General features: G+C 39.6%; 2 protein-coding genes across 2 annotated transcripts; one reads left to right on the top strand and one right to left on the bottom strand.

Moving 5' to 3' along the window:
* The first annotated feature begins 2,276 nt into the window (after positions 1-2,276).
* Positions 2,277-11,650, top strand: LOC134075990 (zinc finger protein 883-like). Its single transcript, XM_062531016.1, has 5 exons — positions 2,277-2,496; positions 2,834-3,058; positions 3,143-3,730; positions 10,070-10,962; positions 11,624-11,650. The coding sequence occupies exons 1-5, from the start codon at positions 2,277-2,279 to the stop codon at positions 11,648-11,650; spliced, it is 1,953 nt and encodes a 650-aa protein (XP_062387000.1).
* LOC134080314 (zinc finger protein ZFP2-like) lies at positions 4,018-7,818 on the bottom strand. Its single transcript, XM_062536689.1, has 6 exons — positions 7,674-7,818; positions 6,882-7,429; positions 6,026-6,107; positions 5,033-5,753; positions 4,458-4,578; positions 4,018-4,152 (listed from the first exon to the last, which is right to left on the bottom strand). The coding sequence occupies exons 1-6, from the start codon at positions 7,816-7,818 to the stop codon at positions 4,018-4,020; spliced, it is 1,752 nt and encodes a 583-aa protein (XP_062392673.1).
* Positions 11,651-23,831: the final 12,181 nt, after the last annotated feature.

The raw sequence follows: 23,831 nt of genomic DNA on the forward strand, positions 1-23,831 counted from the left end.
TGGCCTGGGCGCTTTTTGAACCACTACCACCAGCGTTCCCCCCCCTGCCTTGGGTGGTTTTCAAGTTGAGAAAATGTCTACTCTCCATGAAAAAACACCCCACGTCAAGTGTTCTTTCTACAGCTGAACAATTAACAAGTCATAGTGAAACTTTATTGAAAGTTATTTTTTCAGAAAAAAAAGATGCCGACCAAAACAAAGAAAAAAGGTGCCAGACGAACAAGTAGTTGTTTTTGTGAGTGAACATTTAGAGCTATATGACATGACCAACAAGTTATACCACAACATTTACAATAAGGAGACCAGCTGGAGGTCGATTGGTGGGATTTTGAGGCATAATTATATTCATTTTCAGTTTTCATCTGCTCACCTGGCTTGCTCAGCTAACCAGTAGCAATGAACGCAAGGTAACTGTAACGTAGGCTACCGGTACTTGTGCTCTAGAACGGCAGTTGTCATGGGAATTCAAATTAACGTTCGGTGCTGTTTTAGGGGAATAAAAAACCCCTGTCTGCTTTTTATCTTTTAAAAAAACACACAGGTCTGTCAAGAAAAACCTCCTAGAGTGAACACCTACTATGAGGGTTTTCTTGCTATTGTACTGTCTTGTTTTTTCTGATTGCTTAAGCACATTTTTTGTAACTATTGGCTATTTTTGCAGAACTCTACAAACAAATAATGTTGTGTTCTGTAATGCTTTACAGCTTTATTATTCCGCCACTAGGAGGCACTGAAACAGAATGTATGCGTGTGCAGTCACGTACTATGTTATTTGAAGAAGAATGTATGAGTGAGATACTACACACGTTATGTTGCTGCTTGATGTTTTCAGTAAAGCTATTTGCTAAAGTACTGTACATTTGCCGTTATTTTGAAGCTCCACTACACCACAAATAACAAAACCTTTCACCAAATTATCAAAACATTGTAGTTCTCTTGCAAAAGCGAACACAGCTTGATTAACTCTCCACACCTTTGTAAAAATGGTGTTTCTGAATCAAACAGTAAACTCAAGCCATCTTTTACTAAGCACACAATGTGCCAACTACACACTGATGGTATGAATACAAGACACATCTGTCTTTGCTTTCTCTGTGCACAAGGTAGGCTACAGTATGTCAGTTTGAGGTCATACTTTTGTCATAGTTCTGTAAACATATAGGAATCCAAACTTCAAGTATTGGTGTTCACACTCATTAAAACAAATACAAAGTCAAAACACAAAATAGTAATTTCTCTTTGCAAGAGAACTACAATGTTTTGATAATTTGGTGAAAGGTTTTGCTATTTGTGTGTAGAGTTTTGCAAAAATAGCCAATAGTTACAAAAAAAGTGCTTAACCAATCAGAAAAAATTTTAAGTAGAATAGCACAAGCTGTCCAAGCTGATGGTCCTCTTGTAGGCCATAGCTCAACATGCAGCAAGGTGGGGATGGGGGATGGAGTAAGTGAACTGAAAGGTAATGGATATCTGCACCAGACTCCATAAAGGATGTCTATAGTATTGTGATATGCTGTGTACTCCAGTCATAGCATTGGGTTCATTCATGTAAGGAGGCCTGTTTTACTAGTGGGATCACACTGTCCTATTGTGGAAGAACTCTGCTTCACTTGTGTAAGGGGGTTTCTCCCCTTTAGCTTTTGCATGAAATGGAGGCAGCTCTGTTGCTTAGATGTTATCATATTGTTGTAAGCAGCTTTGAATAAAATAGTCTGCCAAATTGATGAATATAATATGTTAAATAAGTATGTATGAATGTGTCAAATGATTTAGCTGAATATTTGTGCACATTTTGATTCTTTTGTCACTGTAAGCCCTCCCTACATACCCTATCACATCACCTTTCAGTTCACACCTCCTCCCCCTCATTTACGCTGTTGTCCAATCACCTTTCAGTTCACACCCCCTTCCCACCCCCATTTATTCTGTTGTCCAATCACGTTTCAGTTCACACCTCCTTTGTGGAGATTCTGCAGGTATGCAAAACACTCATGCACATGGAACTCCTTCCCAGAATCCTTTGCCAGTCTGTTGTTTTGAATAACAAAAGCCTCTGCTGCTGATTGGTCCGTGTTTGAATACAGTTGCTTGATTGGTTGGGCAGAAATGGGTTTGAGAAACATAAAGGAGTTGGGTCAGATGACTGAACTCATTCTTTTCACAGAGGTACAAGGGTGCTCTGATTGTGGTTGGAGGGAAAGGTTGACTGGATTTAGTTTACAAACAACTGCAGTCTGTCTGAGATGTCAAGACTTACTGAACCATCACAAGACTTGATGCCAGTGAAGAAGGAGATTAAAAAAGAAGAATTTGATGATTTCCTAAAAGAGTATTTACTCAACACAGACATGGAGGAAAGTCCTGGACTGGGTCATGGCTGTAAGACACAGGCATCATGTACCTACAAAGAAGAGCCATTCTCACCAGTGGAAATTAAAGAGGAAAACCATTCTGATTTTGGAGAATATGAAGAGGATAAAGACGCATCACCTACAAGTAAGCTGTAGAATCAAAAATCATATTAGGACGGTCTGCGGTGGGAGTGGGATTATTCTGAGATGTGTAATCCTTAATTTCAGACTTGAAAGCTATTTGCTGTTTTATGTTAGTTGTGTCCTGCCCTTGAATACATATCTCTGTGTCAGTGTTGACCCTCACAGATGAGTGGAGAGATCGCATGCATTGTTGAAGGATAAATACTTTTGAGCCTATTTTTAATCATCCTCTTATTTTACAGTTGCTGGAAAGATCACAAAAGGGAAGAGTTTCAAGAGCAGGCCTGATCTCAATCCACATCAGAGAACACACACTGGACAAAAGCCATATCATTGTTCAGATTGTGGAAAGACTTTTACTCGGGCGGATAGTTTGAAGATGCACCTGACGATCCATACTGGAGAAAAGCCATATCAGTGTTCAGATTGTGGAAAGACTTTTAGTCAGGAACGTAATCTGAAGACTCACCAGAAGTTGCATAGTGGGGAAAAGTTTCATCACTGTTCAGATTGTGGAAAGACTTTTGCTCAGGCAAGTCATCTTAAAACACATCTGATGATCCATACTGGGGAAAAGCCATATCAGTGTTCTACATGTTTGAAAAGTTTCAGAACCAGCAGAGAGTGCACTTTCCATCAGAGAACACATACTGGAGTTAAACCATATCAGTGTTCAGATTGTGGAAAGGCTTTTACTCGGGCAGATAGTCTGAAGAAACACCAGAGGATCCATACTGGGGAAAAGCCATATCACTGTTCAGATTGTGGAAAGACTTTTGCTCAGGCAGGTTATCTCAAGATACATCAGATGATCCATACTGGAGAAAAGCCATATCACTGTTCAGATTGTGGAGAGACTTTTGCTCGGGCAGGTACTCTGAAGATACATCAGATGATCCATACTGGGGAAAAGCCATATCAGTGTGCTACATGTGGAAAGGGTTTCAAAACCAGTAAAGAGCTTACTGACCATCAGAGAACACATACTGGACAAAAGCCATATCAGTGTTCAGATTGTGGAAAGACTTTTGCTCAGGCAGGTACTCTGAAGATACATCAGATGATCCATACTGGAGAAAAGCCATATCAGTGTGCTACATGTGGAAAGGGTTTCAAAACCAGTAAAGAGCTTACTCTCCATCAGATGATCCATACTGGGGAAAAGCCATATCAGTGTGCTACATGTGGGAAAGGTTTCAAAACCAATAATGAGCTTAATGTTCATAAAAGAATACATACTGTAGTTAAACCATAGCAGTGTTCAGAGTGTGGAAAGACTTTTATTTGTAAGATTGTAACGTTGTAAGACGTTTATTTCTCAATATTAAGATGTTGGATGGTCAATTCCTATGTAGTTTTGAGTCTGTTCCTGCACTGTAGTGGGATCATTGGTGACAATAAAACACTTTTAAAATGATACTGTTTTTATTTCTGTTGTGATTTTATTGTGCTCCATTCCATTATCCAAAACACACTAATGTGAGTTCATGCTCCATTAGTTTGAACAATTATAAATTCACATTTAGCCAGTCAGCTGCAGGAATGTTGTAACTGGAATGGCAACAGATTGTGGTAACGATTCCCATGTGTATGGGCACAGTTGACACATCTGATGGTCCTCAGGTGAGCAGGGCCATAGCTTAACCTGCAGAAAAACCTGCAGAGGATGGTGGGGTGGGGGTGGGGGTGGGGTGGATGAATGAACTGAGAGGTCATGGAGGTTGGCTCCTGACTTCATAAGAGGGTTTCTTTGCTATTGTACTATCTTCTATTAGACGTTTTTTGTTATGTATTTTGTATAAGACTGTCATGTGTGAGAGGGTTTCAACTGAAGTTACTGAGTGAGCCAGCATTCTGAGATGGCAGATCATAGGAAATCCCTCCAGACCTGGCCAGAGGCTATAACAGTGCTATCAAGGCATCATTTCAGGAGGCCTGAAAACTCCAGCTTCCACACATTACCTGTTTGTGTCCACCAGCAGCCTTCTTACTGACGTCTTCCTCTACTGGCGTACCCACAGCAATGACTACAAGGGTCGGTGTCCCATGAACAACTTGGGGTTCAGTGATTTTCTCAGGGGAACTACAGGGATAGGAATTGAACCCACCGACTCCATAAGAGGGTTCTTTGCTATTGTATAAGACAGTGTCTGAGATATTTTGTTCTTTTATATGAGAAGGTGTCTATGCTATTTTGCCAGCTTGTATGAGAGGGTTTCAACTGAAGTTTCTGAGTGAGCCAACATTCAGAGTTGATGGATCATAGGAAATTCCCCCAGACCCCGACATATACCTGAATCAAGCTCAGTTGACCAGGACACTCATAGCCATTGACTGACTAGTGAGTTAGCATGCTACATTCCCATGAGTGAATCCAATTGACTTCCTTTACGAGCCCAAAGTGTCTCTTCACTTGAGATTCACAAATAAAAGTCTTTCCACACACTGAACACTGCTATGGTTTATCTCCAGTATGTATTCTTTTATGAATATTTAGCTTTCTACTGGTTTTGAACCCCTTCCCACATGTAGCACACTCATATGGCTTTACTTCAGAATGTATTCTCTGATGGACAGTAAGCTCTCTACTGGTTTTGAAACCCTTTCCACATGTAGCACACTGATATGGCTTTTCTCCAGTATGGATCATCTGATGTATCTTCAGAGTACCTGCCCGTGCAAAAGTCTTTCCACAATCTGAACAATGATATGGCTTCTCCCCAGTATGGATCCTCTGGTGTGTCTTCAGATCGCCTGCCTGAATAAAACTCTTTCCACAATCTGAACACTGATATGGCTTTACTCCAGCATGGATCATCAGATGTGTTTTGAGATTACATGCCTGACTAAAAGTCTTTCCACAATCTGAACACTCATATGGCTTTACTGCAGTATGGATCATCTGATGGATAGTAAGCTCTCTTTTGGTTATGAAACCCTTCCCACATGTGGCACACTGATATGGCTTTTCCCCAGTATGGACCATCTGATGTGTTTTGAAATAACCTGCCTGAGCAAAAGTCTTTCCACAATCTGAACAGTGATATGGCTTTACTCCAGTATGGATCCTCTGGTGTTTCTTTAGAGAACCTGCCTGAGTAAAAGTCTTTCCACAATCTGAACACTGATAAGGCTTTTCTCCAGTATGGATCCTCTCATGTGTCCTGAGCTCAGCCTTTGTAATGAAAGTCTTTCCACAATCTGAACATTGATATTGCTTTACTCCAGTATGGATCATCAGATGTGTCTTGAGAGTAGCTGCATGAGCAAACGTCTTTCCACAATCTGAACACTGATGGGGCTTTTCTCCAGTATGGATCCTCTCAGGTATCCTTAGCTTAGCCTTTGTAATGAAAGCCTTTCCACAGTGTGAACACGAATGTGGCTTTTCTCCTTTGTGACGTTGTTGATGAGTGTGGAGAGCCCGAGGAGTAGCAAAGGTCTTGAAGCACTGAGAACATTCATGTTGCTTTCCAATGGGACCACATGGCTGCAGTGATTTCTGTTGCTGTAATAATGTCTTCCTGCACTGGGAGCCATTGGGACATCCCTCTGTCTTTTGATTTTCCTCAGCATCCCCTCTTTCATTCGACTGGATCTTCTGAAGAACTCCTAAAATGTTTGAGGAGGAAAATAACATTCAGTTATATCAGCCCTCTTCACTTGAGTTTTGTGCTTTTAAGTTTTAGGATGGACAATTTGTTAGAATAGTTATACATGAAAACAGATTCACGCACTTACATTAGAGAATTAGAGACAGCATTATGATACTTTTTACTGTCATCAACAGCAATACACAAGCTTAAGCCCTTCACTGACAATTCAGGATATGTATACACAAATAACACATCATTATGGATTTTGCTTTTCATCACTTCAAGACCTTTTGAAGAGTCCAGTCATCTACTTACTTGTAGGAGAAGATCCGTGGTGACCATATTCTCTGAGATCGGATTCTTCTTCCACTTTCATTTCCATTGGTGACTCTTTGATTGGTGATGTACATGTTTCCATCTTACTGCCATGTCCCAGTCCGGGGCTTTCCTCCATGTCTGTGTTGAGCAAATACTCTTGTAGGAAATCATCAAATTCTTCTTCTTTAATCTTCATCTTCACTGGCATTAAGTCTTGTGATGGTTCAGTAAGTCTTGACATCTCAGACAGACTGCAGTTGTTTGTAAACTAAAGCCAGTCAATGTTTCCCTCCAACAACAATCAGAGCACACTTGTACCTCTGTGAAAAGAATGAGTTCAGTTATCTGACCCAACCCCTTTATGTTTCTCAAACCCATTTCTGTTCAACCAATCAAGCAGAAAAATACTTTCCACAATCTGAACAGTGATATGGCTTTTCTCCAGTATGGACCTTCTGGTGACTCTTCAGACAAGTTCCTGTAATAAAGTCTTTCCGCAATCTGAACATTGATATGGCTTTACTCCAGTATGGGTCCTCTGGTGTCTTTTGAAACAATTCACATCAGAAAAAGTCTTTCCACAATCTGAACACTGATATGGCTTTTCTCCAGTATGGGTCATCAGATGTTTCTTCAGAGAACCTGCCTGATTAAACATCTTTCCACAATCTGCACACTGATACGGCCTTTCTCCAGTATGTATTCTCTGATGGACAGTAAGATCTTGGCTGGTTTTGAAACCCTTCCCACAGGTAGCACACTGATATGGCTTTTCTCCAGTATGGATCATCAGATGTGTTTTGAGATTATTTGCCAGACTAAAAGTCTTTCCACAATCTGAACACTGATATGGCTTTACTCCAGAATGTGTTCTTTGATGTGTCTTCAAATGATGTTCCCGAGTAAAACTCTTTCCACAATCTGAACACTGATACGGCTTTTCTCCAGTATGTGTTCTCTGATGTGGGTTGAGATCAGACCTGCTCTTGAAACTCTTCCCTTTTGTGATCTTTCCAGCAACTGTACAATAAGAGGATGATTAAAAATAGGCTCAACAGTATTTATCCTACAACAATGCATGTTTTCTTTCCACTCATCTGTGAGTGTCAGCACAGACACAGAGATATGTATTCAAGGGCAGGACACAACTAATATAAAACACAGCAAATAGCGTCAAGTCTGAAATTAAGGATTACACATCTCAGAATAATCCCAATCCCGCCACAGACTGTCCCAATATGATTTTTTTTATTCTACAGCTTACTTGTAGGTGATGAGTCAGCGTCTTCATATTCTCCAATATCAGAATGGTTTTCCTCTTTAATTTCAACTGGTGAGAATGGCTCTTCTTTGTAGATAAATGATGCCTGTGTCTTACAGCCATGGCCCAGTCCAGGACGTTCCTCCATGTCTGTGTTGAGCAAATACTCTTGTAGGAAATCATCAAATTCTTCTTCTTTTATCTTCTTCTTCACTGGCATTGAGTCTTGTGGCGGTTCACTAGATCTAGACATGTCACACAGACTGCAGTTGTTTGTAACCTAAATCAAGTCAACGATTCCCTCCAACAACAATCAGAGCTCAACATGCAGCAAGGTGGGGATGGGGGATGGAGTAAGTGAACTGAAAAGTAATGGATATCTGCACCAGACTCCATAAAGGATGTCTATAGTATTGTGATATGCTGTGTACTCCAGTCATAGCATTGGGTTCAGTCATGTAAGGAGGCCTGTTTTATTATTGGGATCACACTGTCCTATTGTGGAAGAACTCTGCTTCACTTGTGTAAGGGGGGTTCTCAGTTGAATGGCTTATGACTCAGTAGAATAGCTTTTGCATGAAATGGAGGCAGCTCTGGTGCTTAGATGTCATCATATTGCTGTAAGCAGCTTTGGATAAATTAGTCTGCCAAATTGATAGATAGATAGATAGATAGATAGATAGATAGATAGATGGACTGAAGGGAAAAGGAGAGTTGGACTTCTATGCATAGTATATCTGCAACTACACCCTCTTATACACTTACATGGCATGGCTTACATGTCTACCCTCATGTCTAACTCTTATATTATTACTATGTTAAGTTTATTTTAATTGTACATATATTTATACTAGTACTGTTATTTTTATTACTATGCTTACATTTTGTACTGCACATATTTATTGCTGGTCACTAGAATTTAATCTTGCACTGTTGCACTGTTGGACTTATTTGCACTACCAACTTGACACACACCTCAGACTGGATCACAGTACCAATCCTCAGTACATTCATGCATACCTAATCTATAGTATTTTACTGCTCCTTTAGTCATGTTGATTTGTTGATTTGCTTTTTATTTTTCATGTTTACATTGTTTACATTGTACAGTATGTTGTGTGTGGTGTCTTAAGCTGCTGGGACCTTGAATTTCCCCTTGGGGATCAATAAAGTATCTATCTATCTATCTATCTATCTATCTATCTATCTATTGATCCCCAAGGAGATATTAAAATTGATTAATGTAAACATATTAAATAATAGCTGTGTCATCAAAACATTGCTTTTCTTAAAAAATAATCCTGCATTTGTTTTTTTTCCTCATAATACAGTAAATCACAAATTATTATCTGAATGTTTGTGTACATTTTTATTGTTTTTTTTCTCTGTAGACCTCCCTACATACCCTATCACATCACCTTTCATTTCCCAACTCCTTCCCACCCCATTTACTCTGTTGTCCAATCACCTTCCAGTTCACACGTTACTTCCCACCCACATTTACTCTGTTGTCCAATCACCTTTCATTTCCCACCTCCTTCCCCCTAATTTACTCTGTTGTCCAATTACCTTCCAGTTCACACCTTACTTCCCACCCCCCTCTACTCTGTTGTCCAATTACCTTTCAGTTCACACCTCCTCTGTGGAGATGCTGCAGGTATGCAAAACACTCATGGAACTCCTTCCCAGAATCCTTTGCCAGTCTATTGTTTTGAATTACAAAAGCCTCTGCTGCTGATTGGTCCATGTCTGAATACAGTTGTTTGATTGGTTGGAAAGAAATGGGTTTTAGAAACATAAAGGAGTCGGGTCAGATGACTGAACTTATTCTTTTCACAGAGGTACTGTGAGGTTGTCTGAGATGTCAAGACTTACTGAACCATCACAAGACTTAATGCCAGTGAAGAAGGAGATAGCAGAAGAAGAATTTGATGATTTCCTGCAAGAGTATTTGCTCAACACAGACATGGATGAAAGCCCCGGACTGGGACATGGCTGTAAGATGGATACATATACATCACCAATCAAAGAGTCACCAATGGAAATGAAAGTGGAAGAAGAATCTCATCTCAGAGAATATGGTCACCACGGATCTTCTCCTACAAGTAAGTAGATGGCTGGACTCTAAAAGGTCTCATAATACTGTCTCTAATTCTCTCAGGTATGAAATAACTGAATGTTATTTTCCTCCTCAAACATTTTAGGAGTTCTCAGGATACATGAGAGGATTCATACTGGAGAAAAGCCCAATCAGTGTTCAGATTGTGGACAGACTTTTGCTCGGGCAGGTTCTCTGAAGAAACATATGATGATCCATACTGAGCAAAAGCCATATCGTTGTGCTACATGTGGGAAGAGTTACAAAACCAGTAAAGAGCTGACTGTCCATCAAAGAACACATACTGGAGAAAAGCCATATCAGTGTTCAGATTGTGGAAAGACTTTTACAAAGGCATTTCATTTCAAAACACATCTGATGATCCATACTGGGGAAAAGCCATATCAGTGTGCTACATGTTTGAAAAGTTTCAGAACCAGCATAGAGCGCACTGTCCATCAGAGAACACATACGGGAGAAAAGCCATATCAGTGTTCAGATTGTGGAAAGACTTTTACTCGGGCAGAAAGTCTGAAGACACATCAGAGAACACATACGGGAGAAAAGCCATATCAGTGTTCAGATTGTGGAAAGACTTTTACCCGGGCAGATCATTTGAAGACACATCAGAGAACACATACTGGAGTAAAGCCATATCAGTGTTCAGATTGCGGAAAGACTTTTATTTTAGGAACTGATCTGAAGAGGCACCAGAGGATCCATACTGGGGAAAAGTTTCATCACTGTTCAGATTGTGGAAAGACTTTTGCTCATGCAGGTAATCTTAAAACACATCTGATGATCCATACTGGAGAAAAGCCATATCAGTGTGCTACATGTGGGAAGGATTTCATAACCAAGAGGGGGCTTACTCTCCATCAGATGATCCATACTGGAGAAAAGCCATATCAGTGTTCAGATTGTGGAAAGACTTTTGTTCACTCAGGTCATCTTAAGAGACATCTGATGATCCATACTGGGGAAAAGCCATATCATTGTTCTACATGTTTGAAAAGTTTCAGAACCAGCAAAGATCGCACTGTCCATCAGAGAACACATACGGGAGAAAAGCCATATCATTGTTCAGATTGTGGAAAGACTTTTACCCGGGCAGATCATTTGAAGACACATCAGAGAACACATACTGGAGTGAAGCCATATTATTGTTCACATTGTGGAAAGACTTTTACTCAGGCAGGTCACCTCAAAACACATCTGATGATCCATACTGGAGTCAAACCATAGCAGCGTTCAGTGTGTTGAAAGACTTTCATTTGTGAATCTCAAGTGAAGAGACAGCAGAATGTACATACTGTGTATAAGTCTCATTACTGTTCAGATTGGGATGAGACTTTTGCTGAAGTGAGTAATCTCAAGGCACATCAGAAGATCCATGCTTGGTAGTCTTTGGGTAGAATGTCTTTATTTACTAAATGTCATGAAATGGTGTGTATTTTCTTGGTACATCAGAGGATCCATTCAGTGAAGAGACCATATCTATGTTCTCACTTTGAAATTATATTTACAATAGGTGTCACACCAGTGGATCAGTCTCATGCTGTCTCTGTAGTGTCATGTCAATACTAAGATGTTGGATGGTCAATTGCTATGTAGTTTTGAGTCTGTTCCTGCACTGTAGTGGGATCAGTAGTGACAATAAAACACTTTTAAAATGATACTGTTTTTATTTCTGTTATGATGTTATTGTACATTTTCATTAACCAAACCACACAAATGTGAGATGATGCTCCATTAGTCTGAACAATTAAATCCACATTTAGCCAATCAGCTGCAGGAATGTTGTAACTGGAATGCCAACAGATTGTGGTAATGATTCCCATGTGTATGGGCACAGTTGACACATCTGATGGTCCTCAGGTGAGCAGGGCCATAGCTTAACCTGCAGAAAAACCTGCAGAGGATGGGGGTGGGGGTGGGGGTGGGCTGGATGAGTGAACTGAGAGGTCATGGAGGTTAGCTCCTGACTCCATAAGAGGGTTTCTTTGCTATGTAATTATTTTGTATAAGAGGGTGTCTATGCTATTTTGGATGAGTGGATGAGTGAACTGACAGGTCATGGAGGTTGGCTCCTGACTCCATAAGAGGGTTTCTTTGCTATGTAATTATTTTGTATAATAGGGTGTGTATGCTATTTTGGCATCCTGTATGAGAGGGTTTCAACTGAAGCTTCTGAGTGAGCCAACATTCAGAGGTCATGGGGGCTCCTGACTCCATAAGAGGGTTTCTTTGCAATATTACTGTCTTGGATATGTCCGGGTCTGGGGGAATTTCCTATGATCCATCAACTCTGAATGTTGGCTCACTCAGAAACTTCAGTTGAAACCCTCTCATACAAGATGGCAGAATAGCCGACACATTCTCATATAAAATAACAAAATATCTCAGACGCCGTCTTATACAAGACAGCAGCATAAAATTGACACATTCTTACACCTGAATCAAGCTCAGCTGACCAGGACACTCATAGCCATTGACTGACTAGTGAGTTAGCATGCTACATTCCCATGAGTGAATCCAATTGACTTCCTTTACGAGCCCAAAGCAGCACACAGAGCCTAAGATAATAATACCCGTCAGAGGACAACACAGCCCACTCTCTCACATGTGAAACAACACAAGAAATTTCTCCTGCTCCTATACGCCATTGTTAGGGCTACTCTTCGTGAAAAGTGGCTGTGAAGCAAAAACTGTAAGGCCCAGGAATGTGACAATAATACCCGTCAGAGGACAACACAAGCCACTCTCTCAACCCACTCTCTCTCTCTTGCTGTGAAGCAAAAACTGTAAGGCCCAGGAATGTGAAACTGCACAATATGGTACCAGAGAACCATTACTGCTCAGACACTATAATCTGAGGCACTGCACCTATAGGTGGCACTATAATGTTCAATGTTACATGCTGGGTGTTTTAAGTGGCATAGCACAAGTTTATGGGGACAATCCCATATGTTTTGTTGACCAAACTGATGGTCCTCTTGTAGGCCATAGCTCAACATGCAGCAAGGTGGGGATGGGGGATGGAGTAAGTGAACTTAAAGGTAATGGATATCTGCACCAGACTCCATAAAGGACGTCTATAGTATTGTGATATGCTGTGTACTCCAGTCATAGCATTGGGTTCAGTCATGTAAGGAGGCCTGTTTTACTAGTGAGATCACACTGTCCTATTGTGGAAGAACTCTGCTTCACTTGTGTGAGGGGATTTCTCAGTAGAATGACTTAGGACAGTAGAATAGCGTTTGCATGAAATGGAGGCAGCTCTGTTGCTTAGATGTTATCATATTGCTGTAAGCAGCTTTGAATAAATTAGTCTGCCAAATTGATAGATAGATAAATAGATACATAGATAGATAGATAGATACTTTATTGATCCCCAAGGAGAAATTCAAATTGATTAATGTAAATATATTAGATAATAGCTGTGTTATCAAAACATTGCTTTTCTTAAAAAATAATCCTGCATTTGTTTTTTTCCTCATAATACAGTAAATCTCAAATTATTGAATGTTTGCGTACATTTTGATTGTTTTTTTTTTTTACTGTAAGCCCTCCCTAAATACCCTATCACATCACATTTCATTTTCCACCTCCTTCCCACCCCTCATTTACTCTGTTGTCCAATCACCTTTCAGTTCACACCACCTTCCCACCCCCATTTACTCTGCTGTCCAATCACATTTCAGTTCACACCTCCTTTGTGGAGATTCTGCAAGTATGCAAAACACTCATGCACATGGAACTCCTTCCCAGAATCCTTTGCCAGTCTGTTGTTTTGAATAACAAAAGCCTCTGCTGCTGATTGGTCCGTGTTTGAATACAGTTGCTTGATTGGTTGGGCAGAAATGGGTTTGAGAAACATAAAGGAGTTGGGTCAGATGACTGAACTCATTCTTTTCACAGAGGTACAAGGGTGCTCTGATGTTTTTTTTGAGGGAAAGGTTGACTGGATTTAGTTTACAAACAACTGCAGTCTGTCTGAGATGTCAAGTATTACTGAACCATCACAAGACTTAATGCCAGTGAAGAAGGAGATTAAAGAAGAAGAATTTAAAGATTTCCTACAAGAGTATTTGCTCAACACAGACATGGAGGAAAGTCCTGGACTGGGCCATGGCTGTAAGACACAGGCATCATTTATCTACAAAGAAGAGCCGTTCTCACCAGTGGAAATAAAAGAGGAAAACCATTCTGATTTTGGAGAATATGAAGAGGATAAAGACTCATCACCTACAAGTAAGCTGTAGAATAAAAAATCAGATTAGGACAGTCTGCGGTGGGAGTGGGACTATTCTGAGATGTGTAATCCTTAATTTCAGACTTGAACGCTATTTGCTGTTTCATTAGGGCCCGAGCACCGAGGTAGGTGCAACCGTAGGTGCAAGGCCCTATTGTTATTATTATTATAGTGGAATCCTCTTACCGGAAATGTTGTGTCCTTTTTCACCAACTTGGCATGCTCTAAAACTCTTGAAATTTGGCAGCTACCTGTAGAATTGATACCTCTACTGGAAGACCGACTTAGTAGCCTAGGGTGTGGCTCAGGGACTCTATAGCGCCACCTAGCACGCTGTCTGTTGTGGTTGACACATACATTCACGGAAATGAATCAAATTTGGTGGACACGTGTGTTGTATGAATCTGAACAAGTTTTGCATTTAAACTATATAGTGAATCGTATAAGAATTTGAGTTATGATTAAGATTATGATTTTTGCACATCACATATTTTGAAACACTTCTCCTAGACGGTTTATCGAAATCATGTCATATAAGCACTAAAATGATCTTGAGGGGTTGCCCGAGAGGAATTGGAATTTTTGAAGTATATTCAAATGGCGAAGGTTTGAATTATGGCGTTTTATTAAGAAACAGGAAGTTGGTGTTATAGGCAGAAAAAAGGTTATGAATTGGATGTAATTTGGCAGCTACATGTGGAATTGCTTCTGCTAGTCAGAGACAGAGCTCTGGCCTAAGATGTGGCTTTGGGACTCTATAGCGCCACCTAGCAGCACGTTATCTGTTGTGGTTGACACAAACATTCACGAAAATGAACCAAATTTGGTGGACTTGTGTGTTATTGCTATGGCTAGTCAGAGACAGAGCTTTGGTCTAGGGTGTGGCGTAGGGACTCTATAGCGCCACCAAGTGTGTTGTCTGTTGTGGTTGACACATACATTCACGAAAATGAACCAAATTTGGTGGACTTGTGTGTTATTGCTATGGCTAGTCAGAGACAGTGCTTTGGCCTAGGTTGCAGCGTAGGGACTCTATAGCGCCACCTAGTGGGTTGTCTGTTGTGGTTGACACATACATTCACGAAAATGAACAAAATTTGGTGGACTTGTGTGTTATTGCTATGGCTAGTCAGAGACAGAGCTTTGGCCTAGGGTGCAGCGTAGGGACTCTATAGCGCCACCTAGTGGGTCGTCTGTTGTGGTTGACACATACATTCACGAAAATGAACCAAATTTGGTGGGCTTGTGTGTTATTGCTATCGGTAGTCAGAGACAGAGCTCTGGCCTAGGGTGTGGCTTAAGGACTCTATAGCGCCACATAGCGCATTGTCTGTTGTGGTTGACACAAACATTCACGAAAATTAACCAAATTTGGTGGGCTTGTGTGTTATTGCTGCCGCTAGTCAAAGACAGAGCTCTGGCCGAGGGTGTGGCTTAAGGACTCTATAGCGCCATCTAGCGCATTGTCTGTTGTGGTTGACACGTACATTCAAGAAAATGAACCAAATTTGGTGGGCATGTGTTTTGCTATAGCTATTCAGAGACAGAGCTCTGGCCTCAGGTGTGAATTAGGGACTCTAAAGCGCCACCTAGTGTGTTACCTGTTGTGGTTGACATATACATTCACGAAAATGAATCAAATTTGGTGAGTTTGTGTTTTATTACTGCCGCAAGTCAGAAACAGAGCTCTGGCCTAGGGTGTGGCTTAGGGACTCTATAGCGCCACCTAGCACATTGTCTATTATGGTTGACACATTCACGAAAATGAACCACATTTGTTGGGCATGTGTGCTATTGCTACTGCTTGTCAGGGATAGAGCCCTGGCCTAGGGTGAGGCTTAGGGACTCTATAGCGCCACCTAGCACATTGTCTATTATTGTTGACACATACATTCACGACAATTAGGTACGCTTGTGTGTTATTGCTGCCACTAGTCAGAGACACAGCTCTGGCCTTGGGTGTGGTTTTGGGACTCTATAGCGCCACCTAGCATGTTGTCTGTTGTGGTTGACACATACATTGATGAAAATTAACCAAATTTGGTGGGCATGTGTGTTGCTCATGCACATGCCCACCAACACGCACATGTTGCTTTGTTAGATTCCGAAATCTCACAGGTCTCCGCACTGCAGGTGCTCGGGCCCGCCATCGCCGCTTGCGGCTATATTATGAGTTGTGTCCTGCCCTTGAATACATATCTCAGTGTCAGTGTTGACCCTCACAGATGAGTGGAGAGATTGCATGCATTGTTGTAGGATAAATACTGTTGAGCCTATTTTTAATCATCCTCTTATTTTACAGTTGCTGGAAAGATCACAAAAGGGAAGAGCTTCAAGAGCAGGTCTGATCTCAATCCACATCAGAGAACACCTACTGGAGTAAAGCCATATCAGTGTTCAGATTGTGGAAAGACTTTTACTCTGGCACATAATTTGAAGACACATCAAAGAACACATTCTGGAGTAAAGCCATATCATTGTTCAGATTGTGGAAAGACTTTTACTCGGGCAGATAGTCTGAAGACACATCAGATGATCCATACTGGGGAGAAGCCATATCATTGTTCAGATTGTGGAAAGAGTTTTGCTCAGACAGGCGATCTGAAGACACACCAGAGGATCCATACTGGGGAGAAGCCATATCATTGTTCAGATTGTGGAAAGACTTTTGCTCAGGCAGGTACTCTGAAGATACATCAGATGATCCATACTGGAGAAAAGCCATATCAGTGTGCTACATGTGGAAAGGGTTTCAAAACCAGTACAGAACTTACTCTCCATCAGAGAACACATTCTGAAGTAAAGCCATATATCTGTTCAGAGTGTGGAAAGACTTTTTCTTATGTGAGTAATCTGAAGACACATCAGAGGATCCATACTGGACAAAAGCCATATCAGTGTGCTACATGTGGGAAGGGTTTCAAAACCAATAATGAGCTTAATATTCATAAAAGAATACACTCTGTAGTTAAACCATAGCAGTGTTCCGAGTGTGGAAAGACTTTTATTTGTTAATCTAAAGTGAAGAGACAGCAGAATGTGGTTACTGAGTATAAGTCTCATTACTGTTCAGATTGTGATGAGACTTTTACTGAAGTGAGTAATATCAAGGCACATCAGAAGATCCATGCTTGGTAGTCCTTGGGTAGAATGTCTTTATTTATTAAATGGCATTAAATTGTGTTTAATTTCCTGGTGCAGCAGAGGATCCTTTCAGCGAAGAGACCATATCTATGTTCTCATTTTGAAAAGATATTTACAATAGGTGCCACACCAGTGGTTCAGTCTCATGCTGTCTCTGTAGTGTCATGTCAATATTAAGATGTTGGATGGTCAGAGTAAGGTTCCGGTCAGGTGATTAATGGCGGAGGTAGTGTGATACTCCGTGATCTCAAACCCTAAAATGTGCTTAAAATAAGCAAACAAAGCTAAATTTGGAAAACAAAGAAAGATATGCAGTTTGGTTAAACAACGCAGATGTCCTCAAAGGCAAGTACAAGACGTCGGAAAGGAAAACAACAAGAAACTGACGAACCGCCAACAACAATGGTAGACGCCGGTGAAATTAAACAGCTCATTACGGACTTAAAGGAATCACTTTCTGGGGAAGTTCAAGAGTTTAGAACGGAATTCAGAGCTTTCAGAAAAGAAACGGAACGAGACATCAAGACAATAATGCATCAAACCGCGGCCTTACGAGAAGATGTAGAGGCCTTGACGAAGAGAACTTCTGAACTAGAGTCCAGGGTGAGTGAGCAAGAAGACGAAACGTTAAAATATAAAAAAGAAATCAATTGCTTACAAACCCGCATTGATGAGATGGGCGAACAGATGGACTATATTGAAATCAAATCTAGACAAAACAATGTATGCATCTATAATATTGCTGAAAACAGTGAAGGTGACGACGTGATTATGTTCATCCAAAAACTGTGTACAGACGTCTTGTGCATCAAAGAGGAACTTCCCATTACGCGGGCATACAGAATTGGTCAACGAAAGGAAGGATTCTCAAGACCAGTCATTGTTAACTTCGCAAATTACAATGGAAAGAATGAAATGCTTAAAACTGCCTGGGCTAAGAAGGAGATCCTCTTCCATAATACACGTGTATACTTCGACCATGATTTGACGACAAAAGTGAAACAACAGCGAGCGGAATATAGACCTTTGCGAGAGCAATTAAAAAAGCTGCAGCTCAAATCACACATCCTGACTCCAGCAAAACTTAAGGTGTTCAATTCGGATGGAACCACAACAATATATAGGAGCGCGGAACAGGCCCAGAAGGATTTACAACAGAGAGGCCTCTACAAGCCAGCCGAAGATTAGGAGCGTCCTACGGAAGGAATTGCGTGTAACGAACCGACGTTGTTGTAGTCTACTCTGTGTCGGATTGGGACTTTGTTTAAGACTAAACAGCGGTCGACTATTCTCATGGACTGATGGACACATTTAAAAATGAGACAAAGGACTAAGCTATGAAGAATCGTGGAAGGCCTCAATGGACAAAAAAAAAAAAAAAAAAATGTATAGGCTATAGAGACAAAAGAGGACACTGACTGCTAAATGGACGTCTATCCTTGTCTCTCTGTCGCTCTCTCTCTCTCTCTCTCTCTCTCTCTCTCTCTCTCTCTCTGTTTTTGTCTTTGTCTCAGCTGTTGTCTTCTTCTCTGTCTGTCTCTGTCTCTCACTCTCCCTGTACCTGTATCTCCCTCTCTTTATCTCTCTCTATGGATTCTGTGGATGAAGGGTTGAGTTAGCATGCATGAGTGAATGGGTGTGTTGAGGGAATGTGAAAGGGGTGGGAGGGGAATGGATGTATGGATGTGAGTGACAGTGGGATGAAGGATGTGTGTTTGTGAGCATGTGTATCTGTGTGAGGGTGCTTGCTTGGGTTTGTACATGTGTGGGTGTATATGGAAGTGCAAAAAGACAAGAGTGTATTTGTGTGTGGGAGTGTATGAATGAATGAGTGTATGAATGAAATGGGTTACATGTGGAGAGTGGGGGTTATATAGGAAAGATTAGGAGAATACATGTCTTGGAGTGTTGTATGTGAGGGTGTTAAGGGTTACGGGTATGAATAAGGGAATGAAAGGGTGTGAGAGTGTGTAAATGTGAATAGAGATGGGAAGGTGGAAGCAAGGGTTTAAGTGATGGTGGAGCGAAAGAATGTATACGTGTGAGTGTGCAAGTGTATGCGTGTGAGTAAAGACAGGTGGGTCAACGGGTACAGAGGTGTGTATGTGTGTGTCTGTGTGAGTGTGCAAGTGTCTGCGTGTGGGTGAAGACAGGTGGATCAACGAGTACAGAGGTATGTGTGTGTGTGTGCGTGTCTGTGTGTGTGTGCCTGTTTGTGTGTTAATGTGAACAGACTGGGGTGTGTCTATCTGAATGTGAGGGGAGTGGGTTGAGAGGAGGGTGGTGAGAGGGTGTGAGAGTAAGACAATGGAAACATTATGACTGTCTTTCTTTTGGTTAATTAAACTGTGAACTTTAGGTTGATAAATAGCAATTGATTAATATGAAGGGGGAAGAGACACTGTAGTATCCCTACCAATGAAGAAATTGTGTTATTTGATATAGACCTGTTTTTTTTCTCGAGGCGACTACAAGTACGCCAAACCAACCATCTAGAGATGATGGTTGAAGATAATGATATTTTTGGAACCTATCATTTTGTGTTTTCTTTTTTTTTACTTTTTTTGTCTTTAGATTTTCTTTTCTTTTTCCTTTTGGGAGTACTTTTTCCTTATCCCTGCCTATTTACCCAACCCGCTAACTTTCTGGTAATTGCCTACACATACAAGTATATACCATACATAAATACATTATCTACATTACAATGGAACATAACTAGTCTCATATATTTCAGGATGTGTGAACAGCATGTGGTTTTGATTAAGCAAAACAAACCTTACTGATTCTTAATGTGTGACCTAAATATAATATCATTAAATGTGAATGGGTTAAATAATCGAGTAAAGAGGGAAAAAATCTTATTGCAGATGGAAAAAGATAAGGGAGATATAATCTGTTTGCAAGAAACTCATTTGCAAAAACAAGAACATGAAAAGTTGAAAATAAAAACTAAAGGCCAAGTTTATTTTAGCTCATATAATTCTAGTCAGAAAGGGGTAGCAATAATCATTAAATCTCATGTAGGCTTTGAATTAGAAAACTGTGTTATCGATAAAGAAGGTAGATATGTTTTGGTTGTTGGTAACATAGAAGGTACAGAGTTTTCTATTTTGAATGTCTACTATCCCCCAGACACAGGAATAGAATTTATGCTACACCTAACAGAGCTGTTAATAACAAAAAGTAAAGGAGTACTAGTAATGGCAGGAGATTTTAACTTAGTTATGGACCCAAAATTAGATTCGTCCAGCACTAAAAAACATAGAGCAGAGAAAAATGCAAGCCTTCTGAGAAAATTTAGCACAGATGTGGGTCTCGTAGACGTATGGAGAACAATTCACCCAGGCAAAAAAGAGTACACATGTTTCTCGGGTAGGCATTCAGTATACAACAGGTTGGATTATTTCTTTATGTTTAAAAATAATGTAACACTTGTTAAACGGTGTACGATCAGTTCGATAAACATGTCAGACCATGCAGCTGTGACATTGACACTAGTATTAAATTCTAATAAAGGCAAAACACTGTGGAGATTAAATAACTCATTGTTACAACATACAGACTTCATGGATAAAATTAAAAAGGTATTAAAAGATTATGTAGAGATCAATGATAGAGAGGATACAGATTCGATTCTGCTATGGGAAGGAGCTAAAGCTGTTGTTCGAGGCCACATAATTTCATACTCATCTGCTAAGAAAAGAGCAAGGGAAGCACAACAGAAATGGTTAACTGAAGAAATAAAGAAGATAGAAAATACTCATAGCAAGACAAATAGTAACGAAGATAGAATAAAACTAAAGGAAAAACGTCTTAAACTAGACAGATTACGTACACTAGAAATTGAAAAATTAATGAAGTTCATGAATCAAGAAAATTATGATGGCGGCCCAAAGTCTTTAAAAATATTGGCATATAGATTAAAACAACAAATGAAACGAGCACATATTACAAAACTAAAAACAAAGCATGATACATTAATTACTGACAAAGAACAGATTGCAGAGGAGTTTGCCAACTATTACGAAGATCTATATAGAGAGGAGGTAAGTGAAGATATAGAGGCAACTCAAAGCTACCTGAGGAACCTAGACATGCCGAAGCTAACAGAAGATAACAACATGGAACTAATAAAAGACATTACAACAGAGGAAGTAAGTAAACAAATTCAAGCTTTGAAAATAGGGAAAACTCCAGGTGATGATGGTTTTACAAATGAGTTTTATAAAGCATTTAAAAAAGAATTAACCCCCCTATTAGTTGAAGCATATAATTGCGCGCTACATACAGGAAGATGGGCACAGACTTGGGCGTCATCTATAATAACACTTATACATAAAGAGGGGAAGGATGCCACAAGATGTCCCTCATATAGGCCCATATCGCTGCTTAATACAGACCATAAAATTATATCAGCCATATTAGCAAATAGATTAAAAAAGATCATTGTGGATGTTGTAAACGTGGATCAATGTGGATTTATACCTGGAAGGCTACTGGGGGATAATATCAGAAGGACTTTAAATATAATTGATTATGCCCAAAGACAAAATAAGGATATGGGTCTAATTACATTAGATGCCGAAAAGGCATTTGACTTAGTTAGCTGGCCTTTTATGTTTGAAGTTCTTAATAAGGTAGGTTTAGATAAAACATTCTGTTCATGGCTAAAAGCAATATATAGTAATCCGACCTCTAGAGTGAAAACAAATGGTACTTTATCTAGAAATATTAAAATACGGAGAGGCACTAGGCAAGGAGACCCACTTTCGCCCCTTCTATTTGCGATATATATCGAAGTGCTGGCAGTAGCAATTAGGCAAAATGTAGAGATAAAAGGTATAAACATAGGAAACGACATACACAAACTAGCATTATATGCAGATGATGTCATAGTTTATTTAGCAGAACCAAAAGAAACAATACCAGAGTTAAAGAGAATAATTCAAGAATATAGTAAATTTTCAGGATATAAGTTAAATGAAAATAAATGTGAAGCATTAATAATTGGGAGAGATATTAGACAAGAGGTGAAAGATTGCTACTTTAAATATAAGCAGAAGATCAAATATCTTGGTATCTATATAAGTAAAAATCTGAATGATCTGTATGACAATAATTATGGTGCATTGGAGCATAAAGTAAGGCAAGACTTGAATCGATGGAGAATAATTCCTGAAGGTATGTTGGGAAGGGTGGAAGCGATCAAAATGATGGTCCTTCCACGATTTTTATTTTTGTTTCAGGCATTGCCACTGGTACTTCTAGAATCCCAGTTTAGAGTATGGAATAAAATGATCTCTAATTTTATTTGGAATTATGGGAAACATAGAATTAAGTTAAATTCCTTAACTAAGCAAAGGGAAGAAGGGGGTTTAGGGGTGCCAGACCTGCAAAATTACTTCTATGCAACACAAATACAAACAATAATGAAATGGATGAACATAGCATTAGAAACTAAATGGATTAATATAGAAAGAGAACTCACAACGGTGTCTTTGGGGACCTTACCTTTTTTGGACTCAAAGACTCAAAATCTTCATACAGGGCAACATTTTTGCATTTTGAGCACCATAAGAACTTGGAAACGAATTTGTAAAAAAATAAATATAAAGACAGACTGTATACATCTCAGAGAAATGGCACACGACCCAGATTTCCTACCAAATAGAATGGATCATATTTTAGATTGCTGGGCAAAGAAGGGATTAATAACATTTGCACAAGTTATGAATAGAAATACAGTAGACACATATGAAAATATAGCCTCTAGATATGACTTGGATAAAAGACACTTTTTTAAGTTTCTACAGGTAAGAAGCTATGTTAAGGAAAAGTTAGTGGAGGAAATAGAAAATGATTTAGTACAATATTTAATCCACAATAGGAATAAAGGTAAGGGGAATCTTTCAAAAATTTACAAAATATTACAAAAACTAACCGATGTAAAGGCTGAAGTTAAAGAAAAATGGGAAAAAGAGTTAAAAATTGATATTACAAGAGAACACTGGAGATCTTCGTTAAAAGAAAACTGTGCAATAACACAATCAAGATATTGGAATGAATTTGCTTGGAAAGTACAACAGAGATTCTTTCTTACACCTGACAAATGTAGTAAATTCACCCAACAAGGAACTAGTTGTTGGAGAAGCTGTGGAGAACAAAACGCAAACTATAGTCATATTTTCTTTTTCTGCCCAGCCTTAGAAATATTCTGGGAGGAATTTGGTGAAGCAATTAAATTTATTTTTGATTTACAGCAGAACGTAACAACAGAAAACTTACTTGGTATTAATTTGTCTGACAAAATGGAACCTAAATACGAAATATTATTCAATATATTAAGACTATCTGCAATAAAACAAATAACCAGGAATTGGAAGCAAGCAAAAGCCCCAGACTTAGGTAAGTGGCACAACACAATAGAAAACATTTTGGAAATGGAGAAACTCACTTTTAAAATTAGGGATCAGCTTGGCAAATGGGAAAACTTATACCCGGATAGAATAGTACACAAAATAACAAATTACTTTAATAATATAAGATGATACAATTTAATTAATAATATTCCACACAGGACATGATTTGCTTGTATGCAATTAAAATAAAAAGTTAACAATACTTGTAGGCTTAAATACACTGAACTCACACACATACACACGCA

The sequence above is a fragment of the Sardina pilchardus genome, chromosome 1 (assembly GCF_963854185.1).
Source record: "Sardina pilchardus chromosome 1, fSarPil1.1, whole genome shotgun sequence".
Classification (NCBI taxonomy): domain Eukaryota; kingdom Metazoa; phylum Chordata; class Actinopteri; order Clupeiformes; family Clupeidae; genus Sardina; species Sardina pilchardus.